Source organism: Hyaena hyaena, unplaced genomic scaffold (genome assembly GCF_003009895.1).
Source record: "Hyaena hyaena isolate Hyena2069 unplaced genomic scaffold, ASM300989v1 scaffold_1528, whole genome shotgun sequence".
NCBI lineage: Eukaryota > Metazoa > Chordata > Mammalia > Carnivora > Hyaenidae > Hyaena > Hyaena hyaena.
Genome location: NW_024082175.1, coordinates 41,837 through 62,798, shown reverse-complemented (window position 1 = coordinate 62,798; position 20,962 = coordinate 41,837). Strand labels below are relative to the sequence as shown.

General features: G+C 64.6%; 1 protein-coding gene across 1 annotated transcript; it reads right to left on the bottom strand.

The window, feature by feature from the left end:
* Nucleotides 1-2,695: 2,695 nt before the first annotated feature.
* On the bottom strand, nt 2,696-20,353 carry DUSP8 (dual specificity phosphatase 8). The gene is made up of 7 exons (XM_039224111.1): nt 20,247-20,353; nt 13,958-14,297; nt 12,141-12,279; nt 7,416-7,582; nt 6,811-6,970; nt 6,257-6,380; nt 2,696-6,061 (listed from the first exon to the last, which is right to left on the bottom strand). The coding sequence occupies exons 2-7, from the start codon at nt 14,186-14,188 to the stop codon at nt 5,005-5,007; spliced, it is 1,878 nt and encodes a 625-aa protein (XP_039080042.1). The 5' UTR covers nt 14,189-14,297; nt 20,247-20,353; the 3' UTR covers nt 2,696-5,004.
* Between the last annotated feature and the right edge of the window lie 609 nt (nt 20,354-20,962).

Genomic DNA, 20,962 nt, shown 5'->3' with positions numbered 1-20,962 from the left:
CCTGAGCCTCAGAAACAGGGTCTGATCTGGAAGGGGCCTGAGTGGCCACTGAGGCTGGCCCCACTCAGGACACCTCCAGGGACTGCTAGCTGGAATGAGCGGCACCCAGAGGTCAGGGAATAACAGCCTACTCCAACTCTGCCCCAAATCTGGGGGACGTCAGAAAGTCAGTCCCCCTGGCTAGAAAAACAAAATTCCACTGGATGGATTTGCAGATCGAATTGGCTTTGTACAACGATTCATGGATTGGGCAACATCCCACCTAGCAGGTAGAAAGAAGCCTGAGGAGTTGCATAGAATGGAAGGTTTTTCTGGGCAGAAGGGCTGGAGGGGGCAAGGAGGCTGAACGAGTGGGTTGTTTCAGGAAGGGAGGGGTCTGTCCAGCACATGACCTCCCTGGTGCTGACCAGGACATTCCAGACGGAGTCCACTCCTGGGAGAGGCTGAAACTGCAGTTAGGTTAGATGGTAAGTCTTAGTTTGCTAGTTAGGGCTTAGCACATGTGACTCCATTCTGGGCCCGTTGTCTCTTTTTTATTTATTTTTAAGTTTTTTAAATGTTTTGTTTATTTCTGGGGGGGGAGCAGCGTGAGCAGGGGAGGGGCAGAGAGAGAGGGAGACACAGAATCCGAAGCAGCTCCAGGCTCTGAGCTGTCAGCACAGAGCCCGACGTGGGGCTCGAACCCACGAACCGTGAGATCATGACCTGAGCCGAAGTCGGAGCCTCAACCAACTGAACCACCCAGGCGCCCCATCATTGTCTCTTTTTTAACACCTCCTTGGGCCTTTGGGAGGGTTGAACTGGGTCTGTACAGTAGTGCCCAGCTCTGAGCCGGTGGATTTTACACTGGGCATTTACTGACCATCTTCTCTAAGCAAGGACAAGGTGCCCATCTACATCCCAGCAGAAGAATGAAGGTTAGCACACGGCCCTAATATAAAGTAGACCAGAAGTGCACCACGTAATATGTTACTACTTACCTACCTTCTTTCCCTCCCTCCTTGCCTTCCTCCCGTTTACCCACCCACCCACCCACCTGAACATTCACCCACCCACCCATCTTTCCTTTTACCCATCTATCCACACAAAGCAACCCTTTACTGACCCGTCTACTTAACCTATCCAAGACCCATCAGGAGCCTGGAGCTCTTGACCGAGGGGGGCAGGGGGGCAAGAGGCAGAAACAGCCAGGACGTCCAGTGTTTACAGAAGACCCCCTGTGACGGGCACCGCACTGCGCGGCCGAGAGCAGGTGGAGACCAGCCCCCTGGTGTTCTGGCCCGCCCTCAGGCCCTGCTCTGTTCCACTCTTGGGCCAGCTGACCTCCCCTTGCCTGGCCGACTGGGCAAATGGCATCTCCCACCTGGCTTGGAGTCTTACATGCCACCCCCCCCCCCAGTGGCCTCTGGCCTCCTGTGCCCCAGCTGGCCATCCCGGGAGAGGCCCCAGCACCCGCCTCCTGTGGCTGCAGGTGCTCGTGTGCGGGGGGGGGGGGGGGGGGGGGGCACTGCAGTGCCTGAGACAGCCGCCAGCTTTCTTCCAGTCCTGGTTTTATTGACTCCAAGGGGCTGCCAGACTTATAAATAGATGTTCTTGAGCTAAAAATAGCCTCGCTTGAGCAGGCAGCCCGTGCTTCTACTGTTCAGCCTCTTGAGGGCTCCTAGGGTGCTGGACTCCAGGACCCTGCCTCCCCCTGCCCCTCCTCTGTCTCCTGCTTCCTCTGCTCTCCTAGCCTCTCGAGACACATGCATCCTGCACTCACACACACACTCCCACATATGCTCACATGCACCCACACACCCATGCGGGTCTGGCCTGTGTCACTGGTTCGGGCTCTCTGCTTGGAAATCGGGAAGTGTCCCTAGGAATAAGCAGGCCAGACCTGCAAGAAGGGTCAGACCCCTTGCGAGGGCACCGATGTGTCTGGTAGCTCACCTGGGCACCGGGAGATACGTTCCAGGAAATACCCTGGAGTAGTGGTGAGCTCAGTACACAGGGGCTGTTACAGTAACGGCCAGACAAAGGTTGGAGTGACCCCGGGGAGTCCTGTCTAAAAATCTGTCCCATGAGAGCCTCGCCTGGACGGTCAGAGCTGTGGCCGTGACCACACACGGTGGACTAACCTCAACCTAGGCCGTAGCGGCTGATGGAGCACACGGCCCCCCTCACGCTGCAGGGTCAGTGCAGATATGACCGCCGCAGCGCCCGGCCGCCCCGGCAGGAACCCAGGGGTTGGGGACAAACGTGGGCGGGTCACACCGGTGCCTTCCATCAGACACCCTTGGGGACCTGCGGTCCTTGTAACCTGTGTGTATTCCTTCCAGTAATTATTTAAATCATAATTAAAAAGCTAGCTTCATCAGGCTCTATAGCTAGACCCCCATTTCTGTTGGAAAGGAAGGTTGTATGGTGTGTCCATGGGCGTGCCCACCTGCCTGTGCCCACCCGCCTGCGCCCACCCTCCTGTGCCCAGCAATTCTTTAAATGTTCCCCAGGAGGTGCCAGCAAGCAAGGGGGCCCTCCTCCCGCACTGCTTCCCTCCCTGCCCCAGCCTGCCCTCTGGGGCCAAGGCAGTGAGTCCCGGGAGGTGGGTCTTGGGGGCCCATCCCTAGCACTGCAGTCTCAGAGGCCTCCAGGGCCACTGCCCCATCTCCACGCCACCCGCCACCAGCCTGAAGAAATAGGCAACCAGAGGCATGGAGAAAACATCCATCTCAGGATTTATTACAACACGTTGTTTCCAAATACAAAAGAAGGGACAGGTGGGGGAGCAGAGTGTGGCCGCGCTGGGGGACGGGCTCTGAGGCAGGGGCGGGCCGCCCAGTCCAGAGAGACCAGGAGCCATGCGGGGGACCCGCCACCTCTCCGCCGCTGGACTTTCCAGCAAATATTAGGAGGGGGCGGGGTCCATTGTGAGGCAGCCCCCAATGCCAGGGCCGGGGAGGGAGGGGGGTGGGAGGGCCGAGAGACTTGGGAGAGGGCTGGGGCCCGGCCCCGCCCCACCTTGGGCAGTGCGTGGAAGTGGCCAGGGAGGGGCTCGTGCCAGGGCCCGGTTCCCCCAGGAGAGGGGTGGCCGAGACAGGGCCTCCCCCCCATTGCAGCTGCTCACTTTGGGGTGACCCGTGCCTCGAGGGCAAGAGCCCCCCCCATACCTCAAGACAGAAGTCACAAGAGATGCTGGCAGCCCTGAGAAAGGGCAGAGGGAGGAAAGGGCGGGGCCGCGGGACCTGCCTCCAGAGTTCTGGGGCCCAACCAGTGGCCCCAGACCACTGTCTCCTGGACAGCACGGGGGTGGGGGCACGGAGGCGGGACCAGTGCATCCTCCACACCCAGGGTCACCTCAGAAACCCAACGCGATAGACAGACAGAAGGCAAATTTACATAATCAATAATAATAATAATAAACCAATAATAATAAATACTTAAACCTCTAATCCATAGATTGCAAACACAACAATGATAGCTTATTTTTTGGGGGAATGGGGTGGGGACAGAGGGAACAGGAAAGGACTTTTGCTTAAAGGGGGGATGACAGGTGCACAGAGCTGCAGGTCAACAGAAGAACAAACAGAAGAAACAGCCACAGAGGCCGCTGCCTGAGGACTCCGTCCCCCCAGCCATCCCTCCTGCCAAGCCCCTGACCTCTTCCCAAGGTGACCGGCCCCCACTCCTAGACTCTAGGACATCTGAGGGTTGGGGGACATCTACTCCTGCCTCCAAAAGCCACGAGTCCCTATAACCCAAGAGGCTGGCCCACCCAACAAACCACCTGGGAGACTCCAGGGAGGCCTCAGAGGCGAGAGCTCCCCAGGAAAGGGGAATCTGGGAGCCGATCTTCTCCAGGGACCCCGTGGGGCTGGGAGCAGCACTGGGGGATACTTCCTGCACCTGCCCAGGTCAGGGGTCTTTATCCCCATTCTCGGGAAGCACAAGGGTCTGACGGGGGCTTAACTACCTCCTCCCACTGCAAGGCAGTCAGCTTCTCACGGAGACAACCCCCCTCCCCCCACCTGCGGGAACATACCTGAATCCCAAGCCTGGCCAGGGGCCTGGGGCGGGAAGAGCCCAGAACAAGGCTAAATTCATGTGCCCTCTGACTCGTGGAGCCAGCACCGGCTGGCCCAGCTCCTCCCGCCTGACTGCCCCAGGGGCCGAGCTCCTATACCCCAGCTGCGTCCCCCACCTGGCAGGTGGTGCTGGGGGCACCCACAGAGCGGAGGCGAGGGGAGCAGCCTCCATGCAGCAGCCTTGCTGAACCCATGAAATTGGAGCTGGGCTCAGGCAGGAGTGGGGGCCACTCTACGTCCATCCCTGCCCTGGGGCCACAGCAGCTGACACTCAGGAGCCCCCTTCACTGAGCCCCTACCCTGTCCATCCACAGCCCCTCTGAACGCCCTAAACCAGGCAACAGGGTGGGGATGGGGCAACAGGAGGCAGGTGGTGGAGGGAGCCTCCAGCCGCAGAGCGTCCTGGCCCCTCGCCAGCTCCTGGGACACCCCCAGGCTTTGGTGCAGAGACGGGAGCAGAAGAGAAGGCGTGGAGAGGAGGGTGGGGAGGTTCTGAGGCTCAGTTTGTGGCAAAGTTTTTTTTTCTTTTTTTCCCCTTTTTCTTATGTAAAAAAGTGCACAAAAGCTCGGCAGCCTCTTTGCAAGGGTCAGCAGTGTTTCCTGGGGGAGGGAGGGTGGGGAGGGGACCCCAGGCCTGGCACCCCAGCTGGGGACTGAAGGTGGCCTCATATTGCTTAGAAACGTGTGTTTCAGTTTAAATACCAGACAGTAAAAATAGAGCTCCGAGGACCGCCCGCACTGTTGCCAAATCATTGCCAGAATGAACAGCTTAAATAAATAAAAAATCGAAATATTTACTTCTCGATAAAAATCGCAGTAAAACCATTTACCTTTCTTTGCATTATATATAATATATATTTATAGCGGGCCCGGCTGCTGGCAGCTCAGACGGGAGGGGGGTGAGGGCCGCGCCGCGCCGGGCGGGTCCCGGCCGCCGTCAGGACACCTCGATGACCTCCACGCTGCCAGGGAAGCTGGCCTGCTTGCCCAGGGCGGCCAGCTCCTCGCCGCGCGCGCGCCCCTCCACCATGCCCTCCTCGAACTGCATCTGGCAGCTTCGGCGCTTGAACGGAGTCTCCGCGGCCGGCTCGTCCGGCCAGCCGGTCCGCGCGTCCCGGGCCTCGGCCCGCGCCGCCTCCAGCCGCCGCAGGTCGCTGCCCCCCGCGCCCTGCGCGCCCGCCCGGCCGAAGGGCGCGAACCGCGCCCCGCCCGCGCCCTGCGCGCCCTCCGGGCTGAGGCACCAGGGCCCGTCGGGCGGCGGCGTGCCCGGGGAGTCGAGCGGCGGCGCCCAGCTCCCGGGGACCGGCTGGCCGGGGCCGGGCAGCGCGGGCGCCGACAGGGCCGACAGGCCGAGCCGCGGAGTCTGCCGGGAGGCCTCGCCGAAGTTCAGGCCGAGGCCGAGCGCCGGGGAGCGCGCGGGGGAGCCGGCTGGAGGCCGCGGCCGCCGGCGGAGGCGCGGGCGCGACTCGGGCGCCGCGTCCGGGCTGTCGGGGCTCGGCGAGGGCAGGCCCAGCGTGCCCCCCGACGGGCTGTCCAGCTTGCAGAGCTTGGGGGCCTCCCCAGGGTCGGGCGGCCCGGGGTCGTCGGGCCGCCGGCTCGGGGCGTAGGCCGACTTGATGTCCAGCGAGAAGGAGCGCTTGAGGCGGTTGGCGTCCTGGAGGGGGGACAGGTGCAGGCCGCGCAGGCCCTGCTGCAGCGCGCTGGTGGCCGGGGCCGCGGGGGGCGCGGGGGGCTCCCCGCCGGCGCCGGGCGCGCCCTCCCGGACTGCGCTGGCCGCCGCGCTCCCGGTGGCAGCGCTCTCTGAGGTAGGTGGTGGTGGCGGCGGCGGCGGCGGCGGCGGGGCTGCGGGGCCCGGGAGGGGCGCGGGGGTGCCCGGGGGGGGCGCCCCGTCCCCCTGCAGCGCGGCCAGCAGCTTCAGGCTGCGCTCATACTCCAGCAGCTGGCCCAGGAAGTTGAAGTTGGGCGAGATGGACGGGCGCCGGTCCTTCACGAACCTGCCGGGAGGAAGGCGGCTGTGCTGGGTCAGGGCTCCCCGCCAGCCTGCGCGGCCTCCCCGTCTCTCTCTGCTCCCCCTGCCCACGCTGGGGCACACGGCTGAGGCCAAGCCTGAGAGTGCGGAGGCCCCTCTGGCCTCTCCCTCCTGGCCGGGCGGTGTGGTTGCTGGGGGAGGGGGAGGGAAGAGGGGCTACCTGTAGGCATCGTCGGAGGACATGCCCATGGTCTTCATGATGTAAGCGATGGCGATGGTGGCAGAGCGGGAGATGCCGGCCAGACAGTGGACGATGACTTGGCAGCTGGACAGCTTAGCTCTATCTGGAGGCGGGGCCGTGGGGACGGGGTCAGGGCTGGGGTCCGAACCCAGGTGGGGGAGCGGCTCACCGCCAACAATACCAGTTCCACCTCAGGCCGGCGACCCATGACCACAGCTCTTCTCCCTCCACTCCCGCATGCCTTCCTCTTGGAGACTCCTGCTCCCCCTGCCCCCCTGCCCCACCTCCCCAAGAGCACGCACAGGAGGGCGTCCTCCCCCCCTCCTCTTCGACACTCCTGTCCCCCTTCCCCCCTGCCCTGGCCTCCCGCCTCCCCCAAGAGCACAAGCGGGAGAGCACCCGCCCCTCATCGCTGAACCTGACGGCCCCGCCCCCCTGCGGCAGGAGAGCGCCCTACACCCCCCTGCCTCCCCCTCCCCCCGCTCCCCTGGGCCCCGGCCCCCAGCTCGGGCAGCAGGGTACCCGCCCCTCACCGATGAACTCAATGCACTTGTCCAGCCAGGGCAGCAGCTTTTCGCAGTAGTTGTCATTGATGGGAATGCGCATGAAGCGGCTCTCACAGATGAAGTCCGGCTTGGGGCAGGAGTTGCTGGCGTTGAGGACATAGCTTATTCCGTTCTGGGTCATCAGGTCCTGGAGGGACGGGAGGGCAAATCAGAGGACTGGGGTGCCTCTGGACCAGACGTCTGGATCCTGGGATGCCCTGGAGAGGGGAGCCTCTGCAAGCCCCGCCCACAGCCTGGGGTGGGCTCCCAGGGGCTCTACGGCTGCCTGGTCGTCAACAGTTTTAAAACTCGGGATTCTTTCGGTGCTGGGCGGGGGCCCAGTGACATCAGCAGCTTGGCATGTGGGCTCCACCGCATAAGGAGCTGGGAGCTGCTTCTCCACCGGCTCTGCTCCGGTTCTGCCACGGCCTCCGTGGGTCTTCTCACCCCCAACTCCTGCTTCTCCCGCACCTGGTGCATCCATCCCCACACTGCCTCTCGGCTTTCTTCCTCCCCCAGACCAGCCCCGGAGCTGCTTCGGAGCCCCTGCCGCTTTCCCCGACCAATGGCCAAAGTCCCAGCTATGCACACACCTTGTTCAGGACATCTTTCTGAGAGCCCAGGTAGAGGTGAGGCAGGATGCGGGTCAGGCCCACACTGGGCACTGGCAGGCAGGGCTGGGAGAGGCTCATGGGCAGCAGGGCAGCAGGCTTGCCCTCACAGAGGCCGGGGAAGCAGGAGGAGAAGGTGGCAAAGCCCCCTGCGGGAGGAGCGGAGGAGACGCGGGTCAGACAGACGTTGAAGAGAAAGAGCCCCGGGCACCAGACCACCTCTACATCTCAGCCTCACCCAGCTCGGACTCCCCGCCCGAAGGGAGGCCCGCGGCTGAGCCTCTGGCCTGAGCACCTGGTCTCAGTGCTGAGTGCTGGAGGGCCGCTCTCACCACGTCCAGGCGAGTGCTATGCACATATACAGCCCGCCCCTACGCCCACATTCCTCCTCAGGCTAATTAGGAGCTGGCCGCAGTGAGGACGCCGCTGTGATGCCCGTAAATGTGGGGTCCGGGTGGCGAGCCAGCCTAGCACGTGCAGGACCCAGGCAGGGGTGCGTTCGGATGCCATGGAGGCTCCTGCTGAGGGTGTGGCTCCCTCGTCCCTGTGGCCTGGGGCCAGCCTTGGCCTTCCTGCCTCTCCCCGTGGGCTGATGCAATCCCTCCCCGACTCTAGTTGGCCAGGAGCCCCAGACCAAGCTTGGGTGCCAGGACCAAGGGCTTCTGAGGGGCCCTCCTCCCCCTGGGCATGACATCACCTGCTGGAATCGGCACAGCCTGTGGGGGCATCTGTGCTCTAGCTAAGGCTCCCTTCTGCCCAGAAGGCAGCAGCGGCGGCTGAGCTGAGAGCTGGGAAGCCCAGGGACTGAGCAAGCAGGGCGTGCAGCCGGCCCACGTTCTGCAGTTCTGCACGTGGCTGGCATGTGCCCTGCCGCCTTCCCCCTGCATGCACATCCGAGCCCTGGGCCACAGGTCAGTGGAAGGAGCCCCTCCACTGGCCTCAAAGCCCCAAGGGGGACTCCCGAGTATGTCTCTGAGTCAGTGACCGCGGGCAGAGCCCTTTATGTCTCCGGCCTGTTTCTGCAACCTGCCTGCCACATGGCATAGTTGTGAAGCTCGACGGAGACAGTGACCGTGAAGGCACACTGAGAACGAACCTGTCCACACCCAGGCTGGCCGGGTGACCACCAGCTCTTGGTCAGATGAGGTGGGACTGCCGGGGGGCGCGCTGGGGCTAACCACACTTACCAGGACACAAGCCCTGTGGACACTCCCTGCTCTCAGTGCACCGGTCCGTTCCGGAATTCAGCTGGACTGCCGTCTACCTTACTGGTCTGGAGGAGGCCAGGGAGTGAGGGGAGTTCCCAGGCCCAAAGACCCCCAGTGCTCTTTCCTGGTCTACAGCGACAGCTGGTATGGAAGACCTGGCCGATTTCCCGGGACAGAGATGCCTGGTGCCCTTGGCCTTCACCCCTAGCCCAGATCAATGGCCAGTTTGTACAAATCCCCAACCAGAATGCCTGCCATGTGTGCTCCCTGTGGCCCCAGTGAAGGTTTGACTTGGGGGGGCATGGTGATGGGGGACCCCCAGGCTGGGGGGAGCCTGCTGCCCAGACGGGGAGACGTGGGAGACTGTCAGCACCAATGACAACACAGCTCACAGGTGAAAGCTGACCTGGGTTCTGGGGGTGGGCTCCTGTTCACCGTTCAGAGCCAGGGGTCCCCTGGATGCTCCTGCTGGAAGACGGGACCCCCGTCCCAGGAGGGGCAAAGGTCTCCAGCCTCTCTGCAAAGACTCATCTCTACCACCTCTAGCCTCCCTTGCTCTCCGCTCTCTGGGCAACATGGCCTAAGCTGAGGGGTTTCTCCGCACAAACGGGGATCTCTGGACAGGTGCAGACCTGCCACACCTGACTGCAGTTCCTCAGGTAAAGCCCCCCAGCCCCCCACCCCCCACCAGAGCCAAGCCGCTGGCAGTGCCCCTACAAGTCCCCTGTAGATGCCAGGTGCAGCAGAGCCTGAGGCCAAGCCCCTGCAGGGATTTCAGGACCCCCAGGCTCTGAGGCCGTCCTGGGTTGGAACCGCGGCAGCAGACCCGGCCCCTCTGCAGGTGCCGGCAGTCCTGGCAGCCAGAAGGTGCCCCCATCCCCTGGGCATCCCCAAGGGCACCTTCCTTCGGGAGGGATACCCGCCTGCCTCTGCCTCACAATGGAATCCCGGATTCGCACAAAAGCTCACGCCTCGGAGCACCAACTCCGCCGACTCGCGGGTACTCGGCCCGGCCACTGCCCCCGCCCGCAGCTCCCATTGCTCGGCTCTCCTGCCCAGATGTGGGCGGTGCGCCCCCCCCTCCCCCGTGCACCCCTGCAGTCCCCACGCGCCCCGGGCAGGGTCCCCACCCCCATCATCCTCCCGCCGCGCACCCTCTGCGCAGGGGCCGCTCCCGCCGCGGTCTCCGGCCAGGGTCCGAGGGCGGCGCTGGCGGGGTCGGGCTGCGGGGGCGCACGGACCGGCGACATCGCCCGCCCGCATTCCGCAGCGACGCGCACCGGGCGAGGGCTGCCCGCCGCTTAAAGGGCCAGGCTCCCTTTCCCGTCCCCGCCCCGCCGGACGTCACGGCCGAGCAGCCGGGGGGAGGGGGGAGGGGGCGGGGAGGGCTCCGGACCCCAGGGCGCCTGCCCCGCCGCCCACTCCTGCTTCCGTGAGCCTCCGCTGTCACGGACAGGGATCTCCCTGCCCTCCAGTCGTGGCAACCTCTCCGCGCTCCTCAGCCCCACCCACGGAGGGGCGGGGTCCTCCCTTTCTGACCTCTGCTGAGCACCCCCCACCCCCTCCCCAGGCTCGCGATCCGGGAAAGTCACTTCCCCTTTCAGGCGGGGCAGCATCCCTGTTTCCCACTCAAGCCGTTCTCACTGGCTCGGGGGCCGGGGGCCGTGCTTGCCTGGGGCTGCGGGCAAGGTGAGAACGCTGTCTGGGTCCCGATCCGGCCTCACCATGAGCCTTTCTCACACCATGATGGGTCGTGACCTCTACCTGGCTTGGCCCTCAGGGAAATGGGCGCAAATACTCTAATCCTGCAGGGAGGGGCAGCCCCAACAGCTTAGTGAGCCGACTGGGGCACAGCCAGGTCCCAGGTGGGTGCTCCTGACACATCCCAGCCTAGGCCTGCCCCACTGCATGCTGGGTGAGGGCCCCAGCCTCAGGGGAGATGTACCATCAGAGGTTCTGGGCTTTCCTGGGCAGCCTGGGGGTAAGGGAGGGCGCTGCTCTAAGACCTCTTTCTCAGACTCCCAGAAAAGGGCCTGGTGGCGCTTGCTCCTGGCTAGAGAGCATGCGCGTACACACACACACACACACACACACACACACACACACACACACACTCGTTCTGGGGTTCCCAGCTGGGCCCTGGGAGAGCTCCTATTCCACCCAGGATACCCATTAAAAAGCCCAGAGCCTCCCTCTCCTCTCTCCCTCTCCCTCTACCCGCTCAGCCCCCTACACTGAACCCAGGGGACAGTGGTGCAGTCAGAGTTTGCAGTTCTGTAGCCTGTGGTTCCCAGGGCTCATACTCATGCACACAAGTCCCACAGTCCACCCAGACAAGTTTGGGGTCACCGAGGTGGGGGACACACCCACACACACGAGCAAACACAGGTCGCCAGCCTCCCAGAGGCAGGCATGGATGCAGACACCTTCTGACCGTGTGGACCCAGACAGGCGTAGACAGTGGCACGCACGCCTGCACACCCCTCAGAATATGGTACTTCCTCCAGGAGGTCGGCCCTGAGCGGCCTGGCTATAGCTTTCAGCAGGTTACGTTGAAGGTCCCTGCTGCCACTGGACGGGCGCCCGAGGGCCAGCCAGGTGCCCTGGGGCCACCCTGCAGGGTGCCTGCACGTGGGGGCTGCTCAGGGCAGACATGCTGAATGTATACACACATCCTATTGGCGGTGTGAGGTGGGGCGACACTCTCCTGAGCCCTCTATGTCCTTTGCTCCCCTGCCAGGGCCCCGGCAGGCAGAGGCCAGGGGCGGGAGCACTCACGGACGCCCACACCTGGTCAGGGAGGGTGCGCATCCCCGGGCCGGGCCAGCTCCACCCATCCCTGGGACCCAGGTCACCTCTGGAAGGTGGATTCTACAGAAGCGCCTCAGTCCCAGCCCGCAGGGGGAAGGCATCATCAAGGACCACTCTGGAACACGTATGTGTGCATGCGCATTGGGCACATGTGCGTATCAGGCACACGTGCGTGTGTGCCTCCAGGCTGGCTGGGCTGGTGGGGAACAGGGAGCCCCATAGGGTCATGGTCAAGTAGGTGTCTGTGCTGGCCGCGGCCTTCACAGACACTCCCTTCCTGCAACCGGTTGTGCTCAGTTTGGGGTTTGCAGAGGACCCGGCCTGTGTCTCCTCTCCCGGGCAGGTGGGGGGGCAGAGACCCCTTCCCTCCACACCTGCCACACGCGACATCTGGGGCTTTCCTCCTGTCTACCTCTTCACCTGTTAGTGGTGCGGGTAGGCCGTGTGGGAGGGGGTTCTGAAGTGTGGGGGTCCAGGGGAGGGCACAACGGAGCCTCAGAGAACTGCAGGGTTATTGAGAAGGCACCTCCCCCACCCCCGTCGTCACTGGTCTCCCGGGTTAGAAAAAAGAGCAGAGGTGGATCAGGAGCCCTGCCCTCCGCCCCCGCCCACCACAGCCAAGCTTGTAGTGAGGACAGGGAGAGGCGGGAGCCCCACAGGCCCTGCCTCGGGTCTGTCCGCAGCTCACCTGTGAGGATGGCCACGCTGTCGAAGCAGCCGTCCAGCTTGCTAAGCAGGATGGAGAGGAAGCTGTCTGCGGCCAGCACGCTGGCGTCCCGTGTGCTCTGGTCATAGACCACCACGTCCTGTGGCTCCGTGGCCTCCACCTGGGAGCCGTGAGGGCAGAGGTCAGGGCGCTGCTGGGCACCTGCCGGAGGCCCCCACCCCTTGCTGCCACCCCCTGCTACTTGCCAGGCACTGGCAGGGAGGGGCTACTGCCACCTTGCTGCCTAGAGGGAAGGGCAGGCTCTGAGCCACCCACTGCACACTCACACCTGGACAGGTAAACGCCCACAGCCACACAGGCCCTCAGAGCCGGCAGGAACAGGGACACTCATCCTAAGGCCATGTCCTCACGCGCAGCCACCTGAGCTAAGGGAACACTTATGGGCGTCCACTGCGGGTCGTGTCCATGTGGAAGAGATGCAGGCGAACGTGACAGGGTCTTCAGGGGCACAACAGGTGCCCGTAGGGGCAAGGGTGCACAGATGCCCTCAGGGCGACCAAGGCATGGAGAAAACTGTCCCCAGGGTTACTGGGAAGCACATTTTGGGGCTTTTGAAGGTAGGATGCCATTGGGCCTGGGCCCTCCCCCTCTTCACCAGCCAGTGATGGAAAAGGGCAGCTGCAAGAACCCCCCTGGATTCAGCAGGCTGCAGCTAGAAGTTGGGGCTCCGTGTCCGTGCCGCCCCCCCCCCCGACCCCCCCCACGCCCAGCCTTGGGACCAGATGCTCAGCAGCGTTTGCTCCGTGAGTGGCTAATGCCCTGCCCCCCAAGCACACTCAGCCCTTAAGCCAGCTGAGCCGCCAACCCTGGGCTGGATGATGTCACCAGCAGCCAATGGGATTGCGCTCTGGCAGGGAGTCCTCGCTGGGGGTGATTAATCACCGGATTCCCCTCACTGAGGCTGCAGGGAGCTTGTTCTGGCCTTGGGGGGGGGGGGACTCCCCACGAGCCGCTGTGCCACCTGGGTCCTCTCACATCCAGCTCTGCTGAGGCAGGGCCTGTGACCAAGACTCCTCCCACAGCCCCGGGCCCTGGGCATGTCCCTCCCGCACTGAGGTGCCGCTGTCTTCCCAGGTCACTGGGTCAGAGGTCCCTCTCATTGCTGGACTCGACGTTCCTGGCTAACAGAGCCAGGACTGTCCACTGCAGGTGACCTGGGATGTTCTTGATCCCAGAGAGAGAGAATTCTGGGTCATTCAAAACTCTAGAGGGGACAGAACTGGGGGGCTGGGGACACGACCTCTCAGTGTGAGCCTCTTGGTCACCACTCCTGCCTTCCATCAATACGTGCCTGCCCAGCTGCCACCCTGGTCCACGGCCTCCCTGCGCCCCCCGCCCACCTCTGTGTCCCTGTCACTCCCAGCTCATCTCTGAGCCCTGGACTGGGCCCCAGGGACAGAGCCCTGTCTTATGAGGGGAGACCTCTACCAGGGGCGGGGGGCGAGTGAGGACTCAGATGGGGTCAGCAGGCTCTGGAAGGGAGGGGTGATGAATCATATCTGGGGAGATGAATCCTATCAGCAGAGGGCCTCCCTGGGGAGAGGCATTTGGACACCTAAGAGGAAGCTCAGGAAGGAGGGCCGAGAGCTGCCCACAGGCCCAAGGCTTGGAATGGCTCAGAACATTCTGGCCCTAGGAGCCCAGCTGGGGTTAGCGGAGGGCTCTTGCGTACCTGGCTGAGGAGTTCCGCCCTGGCCCCTGGAAGTGACGGGGGCCCGGATGGGAAGGCAGTCAGCCCCAGGGATGGGGTGGTGGGGGCGGAGGCGGGCGCCAGGTACCTGGCTGCGCACGGCTGGCTGGATGAGCTCCTCGATGGTCACCTTGCCCTGCTGCAGCCGCCGCTTCACCAGCTTGGAGCAGCAGATGTTGACAGAGCTGAGCACGTGCCAGCTGTTGTACTCCACGAAAGAGCGGCTGTCGATGACCAGGGGTCCCCCAGGCCCGCCCCGCAGGAGGCTGGCCAACTTCTTGGCATCCATCACCTTCCGAGGGAGCCGGTCCCCAGCCATGGTGGGGCCGTGGGCAGTGGGGAGGGGGTGGGCCCTGAAGGGAACAGGGGCTGCTCCGGTGGCCGGGGCTGTGGCCTAGAGTTCGGAGGGACCAGGCATGGTGCCAGACCTGCGGGGAGAGGCAAACAGTCAGCAGTGCTGCAGGCCTGGCCAGCGCCCTGGGGAAGGGCCGGCCTCAGAGGGCCCACGGGGAGATCCATGGGGACCAGGAGAATTGAGCCTGACCTGTATCCACAGAGGCCCGCCCTCCCTCCCTTAGGATAAATCAGCAGCCCCTCTGGCTCTTCCATGAAAGTCAGGGCCCCTAACATCTGAGGTAAGCAAGGTGGAGTCTGTGACCCACTGGGCTGAGAGAGTGTTCATAAGCGGTCCCATCCAGCACGGCACTGTCTAGGTCATGGGGACAGCTTCTAAGTGGGACACAGCAAGGCAAATGGGGGAACACAGAGGGAAGGGTCTCAGGGCTGGACTGGGCTGGACAGCCTCTGGGGTCATGGACACTCATTGCTTCCAGAACACTTCAGTCTGCCCTCGAGGCTCTGTCATCCCATTGCTGATGCAGACCCCTCCCAGGCCTGCACATCTTCCTAACATCCAGAACTCTGAGCAAGGCAGGGGTCCAGGACATGCTCCTTGCCCGGCATACCCTCCCTCTCCGGCCCCACGCTGCACAATCTCTCCATAAGCTGATAATCTGGCCCTGAGGAAAGGGGGTGGGGTCAGGACTGCCTCCACAAGTTCATGGGCTCCTGAGCCAGGTGCCAGCGCAGGGTGCTGGAGGGGCCTGAGGGGTGGAGGCGGGGCTCCTCTGCCATTGCCACTGTCCCAGTTCTGCAGACCGAGCCTGAGTGCGTGCCACGTGGGGCCATGTCTGTCCCCTGCAGGAGTGTGTCACACGCTCATAGGATGGGGGTGGTGCATGGGGGTGCTCCAGGCACAGTGAGGTCCTGAGGTCTAGGGGACCCTCCCGGGGCCTGGGAGGCCCCAGGATGGGGTGGATGGGTGGCACCTGAGGATGAAAGTCAAAGTAGGTGACCCATATGTGGGACTCAGGGTGCGGGGACTCTCAGCATGGCCTCTAAGGGCCCTCGGCCTGAGGGGTATGTGGAGGGAGGAGAAGATAGGTGGGGACAGGAGGACCCCAGATCTTGGGGCAGAAGCTCCTCTTATGGGTTTGGTGCCAAGCCTCTGCCCCACGGAGCCCGTCTTCACCCCGCCTGCCAGGCCCCATCTGCTGGTCACCTGTCAGAACTAGCCTCTCTCCAGGCCCCCCGAGCCTCACAGCCCAGAAGGAGGCACGCAGTAGGAGGAGGATGAGTTTCCTTCAAAGAGGGGGAAACTGAGGCTCAGGGAAGGGGTGGGACGAGCCAAAGGTCACACCAAGGAGACTGGAGAGAACCTAAGGCCTCCACCATCGCCGTTCAGTGGGGACCCTCCCTCTGCCACACCCCCACCCAGCTCCAGAGGCTGGGGCACAGAGGTACCCTGGAGCTCAGAGACAGGACCCCCTTAGCAAGCCCCCAACATGCAGCTGCAGATGGTGCTGGGGTGAGGCCCCCTGTCACACTTCAATGATAATGACCCTGGGGACAACAGTGGCAGCTGCTGCCCTGTGTGGACCACCCCCTCAGGTGAGCTCCAGGCTGGTGTGGGTGGGAGACTTCGCAGAGAAACAGGTGCAAGACAGGTGTAGACTGTCTGCTGGCCATGGGCAGCCGTAGGCTGAGCGCCTGGAGCTGGCCCAAAGGAAGTGCCCAGGATGGCCCCGGTCAATGGGTGGGGCCTTGGGATACCGAGTACAGACATCCTGCTCCCCAGGCAGGCGCCAGGCTCCTCCACTGTGGGGACGAGGCCTCGGGGTGCAGCTGGGGCTGTGGGCATCCTGAGGGCCATACCAAACAAGTTCAACAGCAAAAGGGCCCATCTGGCAAAAGGAGCACCCCACCTGCTGAGGGAGGTCTTCACCTGCTGGGGGGTCCTGTCTGTGGAGGGGGATCCCCACCTGCAAAGGGGTCCTGTCTGAGGGGTGTCCCTGCCTGCGTGATGAGGGGTCCCCAATTTGATTCCTGTATGAGGTGTTTTGAGAAGCTTCTGCATTCTAACCTGCATCTTGTCAAGACCGTGGCAGACAGGCCACAGCTACCGGCCCGCTCCCCCCACCTCACTCCTGCAGGAGCCTCCTGCCCTTGTGGCTGCGTGACCAGGAGCCAGCTCAGAGGCCCAGGACCCTGAGACGGATGCAGTGGGGCAGAAGCGCACTTAATGTCCTCATCAGTTAGGTGAGGGCGGACTGTCTCCCACCTAAAGCAACAGAAGCCAAATAGAAGTCCAGGGCAGGGATGAGGGAAGGGGCTGGGAGAGAGCTTCTTTACCCTCCCTGCAGCCACTGGGCACAGACGCTGCCCTGGGGTCCTTAGCTGGCCAGGAGAGGAGCTGGGGTGTGGAGAGGTGTCCACTCCATGGACGGGAGTCCAGGCTGCAGGACAGCAGGGATGCGGGCTCAGGATGAGACGAGGGTGTGGATGAGCCGAGCTGGGCTTCAGGACCACAGGACAGGGACAGGGGCTGGGAGGTGAGCCTGAGGCTTCCAGGCCCAGTACCTGGTCTCAGCCCCACCCGCTGAGGAACTCTGCAGCTCTGCCCTATTAACCGCTATAGTATTGTTATTTGCAGCCGAGGGGACTCGTTAGCAAGTCAGCACCTCCGACGTTGCCATGGCAACCACAGAGGTGCCAGGCAACGGCTGCTCCTGCGGCACAGCCACAGGGCAGGCTGGCTCTGCCGGCGACAGGGCCGGCTCCCGGGTTCCTGCGGGTGCCCAGGGGCTGGGGCCTGGGACGACCCCTGGCCAGGGCCCCACGAGGCCCAAAGCCCCAGGTGACGTTCCTCCAGGCCCCTCCCCTCTCTGCGCCACCTGGTCCGAACCTTCCTTGCCAAGGGCACCCGCCATGCACCTCACTCCCACCTCCAGGGGAGCCTTCAGGAGGCCACGGTCCGGCCCAAGCGCTCACCCTGCAGGGGATCTCTGGCGCTGAGCCGGCCTCCTGGGAGTGCGTCCTCACCCACAGGGCCTCCTTGGGAGGCAGACCCTCACCTGCTGCGCTAGAACACCGGTTAGGGCGGGAAAGCTTAGGGACAGTCAGGCAGTTAAGTGGGGCTGGAATGGGCCAGGTGGGCACAGAGGAAATAGATACTGTAGATCTTGGGCCTCCCTGATTTCAAGGGCCCACCCCAGGTTCAGCCCAGACCCCACTCTTGGGAACTGAGGGGAGACAGCACCCATCATCCGCTATTCCAGAGGCTGGGTGCCAGGGGGAGGGAGGCACAGGCCCCCAAACCCCCATCAAAGGGCTCCTTGCTTAGGACACTTAGCAATTCTCAGCCCAAAGGCAGGAGGCCCCTCCCCCCCGGTTGGGCACCACCTAAGAGGCCGCAGGCAGCCCCCCCGCTTTCTCTGAAAGGTCAGGTGCACCGCGCAGTTGGCTTCTGGGCTGCGTGTCCACTGCCGCGCGAGTCCAAAGATGCCCCTTTGCACATTGTCCACGCAGTGCTCACCTCCTTCCCACAATCCACTCCGTCTCCTCGTGTAATCGCTCACACACAGATGTCCGTGCACATATGTGTGGTCACTGGGTGCACGCATCCTCACCCTCTGCCTGCCAAATTCCCCCAAATCCCAGGACCCCCAAGCCCCTGAAGCCAGCTCCAAGATCTCTTCACGCTTGGCTCCCAGGGCCTCCACGGGGCACATTCTTGTCCCTGAGCAAGGGACCTGTGTGTGGCCAGAAAACTCCCAACTGAAGGCATCTTCACCAAGGTACCTTCTGCTCAGCACCTAGTGATGGGGAACTCACTACCTGCAGAGACAACCGTCAGGACTGTCCACCATGGGTGGCCTGTGGCTCTCACCCAGGGTGATGTCTCCAGCCCGAGTGGTGCCTGGCACACATAGGCAGAAAGGCTGGCAGCGGGTGGGGGGGGCACCATGCTGATGTGTTCAGCTACTGTGACCAGGGCCACCTCTGGAGCCAGAAAGTGAGAAGCCAGGAGAGAGACTGGTAGGGGGCTCACACCAGCTCAGCCCGTTTACCCCCATCTGCTCTCACCCCTGGCCCCCTCATCCCCCTGAGGTGAATGTGACAGGACCCAAGCTGGCCTTTGGTCTGCCCGGGAGGAGCCAATGGCAAGGCCAAACAGAGCCAAGTCGGTCTGGGGAGGCTGTGGCCCTGGGAGACAGTGGGGTGGGGGCCCTGCCCCCTCGGGTGACAGGAGTCTGGGCAGAGCCTGGTCTCAGCACGTCAGTCCTTCAGGGGGTATGTTCAGGACCCTACAGATCTAGGTTTCCTCTGTTCCTGCCTGGCTTGTTCTAGTCCTGATCTGCAGGACTTCTGGTCACTGCCTGTCCCCACGCCACACACCTGGGCAATGCCCGGGCACCCACTGGTCACTGCCTGGAGCGGTTCAGGCAGACGTGGCCTCAGCCCGTGCAGTCCTGCTGGTCAGAGTCTGACCCACGTCCCTCTTGCTGTGGGTTTGGCTCCTTCGTCTCCTTTCCCGCTGAGCTGCGCCCTCTGGCTTCCACAGCCCCTTGGGCCCTCTGTCCGCTTGAAGCATCTGGGCTCTAAGGTCAGCCTCAGATGGAGAGGAGAGGATGCCGGGGAGGGTCCTGGAGCAGAGGGTGACTTCAAGCATCTCTGTGTCCGTATGCAGGGAGCCCACTGTTCCCGGGGGCAGCCTCTGGGACACAGGACCTTCCGGAGGGCTGAGGGCAGCAGGGGACTGACTAGAGGCCGCCCAGCAACTCTCCTGGGGCCTCAGCTGCCTGCAGCCCGAGGTATTCAGTCAGAGTGCAGGCCGAACTCTGGGCTCCCGGTCACCTGATCTGCCCTACCTAGGCAGGTGCTTATTAAGCTTCTGAGGAGTGAATTCATGGGACATCTGTCCTCCCGGAGCAGGGAGGGGACATTCATTCCCTGAGCTGCCCTTGGGGCAAGGTCTGAGGGAGGCGGTGGGGAGTGAGGGACCCTCAGATCCCCGCTCAGACCTGCGGGGGCCGGCGCGCAGCAGGAGAGCTGCTCCCCCGAGCAGCCCGCACCCCGAGCGGCACCCCTGTGGACGCCACGTTAGATCCTGCCAGCGCCCTCCCCCACCCCTCGGAATCCCCGCTCAACCCCCAGTCACTGCAGCAGCCAGGACCCCAACTCCCCCCTGCAGAAGCTAGTGCGTTTTTTTGCAGCAGGAAGTCAGGAGGCAAATTCTCCCAGCAGGGGTGACCTGGTGGGGGCTGGGCACCTTGTGGGCCCTTCGTGCCCCGTCCGCTCCTGGCCAGACTACTAGGGACCCCTCCCCACCAAGGTGGGCAGATAGGCTGAGGGAGGCTGGTTGCACTCAGCCTGGCAGTGCCAGCCCCTCCCCCAGCACCCGCTGTCGCCTCTGCAGCAGGCTGGTGGATGGGCTTTATTCTGCAGGGGCCACCTGAGCACCCTGCGGTGGGGGCGTCCTGGCGGCCTGGCCAGACCGGACACGGATCTGCAGCCTCGCCCCACGGAACGCGCCCTTTCCTGAGCCTACCACAGGCCAGAAGCCTCTTCCCCTCTGGTCAAGGCCTGCATCCTCAACCCGCGGGGCCGTTGGCTCGTTCCTGGGGCCTCCATGGCGGGGTGGGAGTTAGGGAGTCTGGGGCTCTGGCAGAGGTCCGTACAGATCCACGCTGGATCTCAAATGGCCCTAGTCCTGGGTCCTTACTGCGTGCCCCTCCCCCCTCCCCAATAAGAAGGAATTTCGAGGAGAAAGGCGGCGAAGCGGGAGGAGGGGGAGGTGGGCCAGTGTGGACCGGGCCGGGGTCCACCAGGCGCTGTGGGAGGCGGGGGAAGGGCTTCCTGGGCCGCCCAGCGGCGTCCCCGCGAGCCTGGCAGCTCACCTCGGGGCAGCCTCCTCCTCCCGGGCGCCCGCCGGGTGCTACCGCCCCGGCGCTTCAGGCGCAGCGCCCCCCCGCCCCCGCCCCCGGCCGGGCCCCCTGCCCGCGCCCCGCGCGTCCCCGCTCTGCGCCCCCGCTCACCTCGCCGTCGCTCGTGTCCGGGGCGCACGGGGACCCGCGCCCGCTCAGCGCGCCCGCTCGGCCGCGCCGCCCATGGGCCCGGTAGGGGCCCGCGCAGCCGGGGCAGGGGCCGGGGGAGCGCGCGGGCCGCGTCGCCGCCGCCGCCGTCGCCGCCGCCGCCGCGGGGAGCGCTCGCTCGGGCCGGGGCGCGCGCACTGCGGGCGGGCACGCGCGCTCGCGGCGCGCATCCCACCCCCCGGGCTCGGCGGGCGCGGCCGGTGCGGCTCCGGCGCGGCCTGGGCTCCGGCGTCCGGGCGGGGGGCGCGGAGCGGGCTGGGCCGCCGCGCTCGGCCGCGAGTGACAGGCCCGGGGCGGAGGGCGGGGCCGCCGGCGGGGATGAGGTCATGCCGAGCGAAAAAGGCCCTGACGTCACCTGCAGCCAATCAGCGCGCGCGGCTCGGGGGCAGGTGACGTCAGCCGGAGCCCGGCCGCGGGTGCAGATCAGAGGTGGCGGCCGCGGGGGGGCGGGGGGCCGGGCTGGCCGCCGCCCTCCGCCCTCTGCCCTCCGCCCCGCGCCCGGCACCGGCTCTTAAAGGGGCCGCGTGGCGTCCCCTCCGTGCCGCCTGGGACCCCCCCCGCCACCCTCCGGGAGCCTTCCCAGCCCCCCGCGCCCGGTACCACCACGCGGGGACGCCTCGCGGCGCTCGCAGCCGAGGAGGAGCCGGCTGAACGGGTCG

Bases quoted from the DNA above. Each gene is read 5' to 3' on its own strand.
- DUSP8 (XM_039224111.1), bottom strand. From the start codon at position 14,188: ATGGCTGGGGACCGGCTCCCTCGGAAGGTGATGGATGCCAAGAAGTTG. The intron at 7,583-12,140 runs GTGAGCTGCGGA...CTCCTCCCGCAG, and splicing joins CAGCGTGGCCATCCTCACAG to GGGGCTTTGCCACCTTCTCC. The intron at 6,381-6,810 runs GTGAGGGGCGGG...CCCCGCCTCCAG, and splicing joins CAAGTGCATTGAGTTCATCG to ATAGAGCTAAGCTGTCCAGC.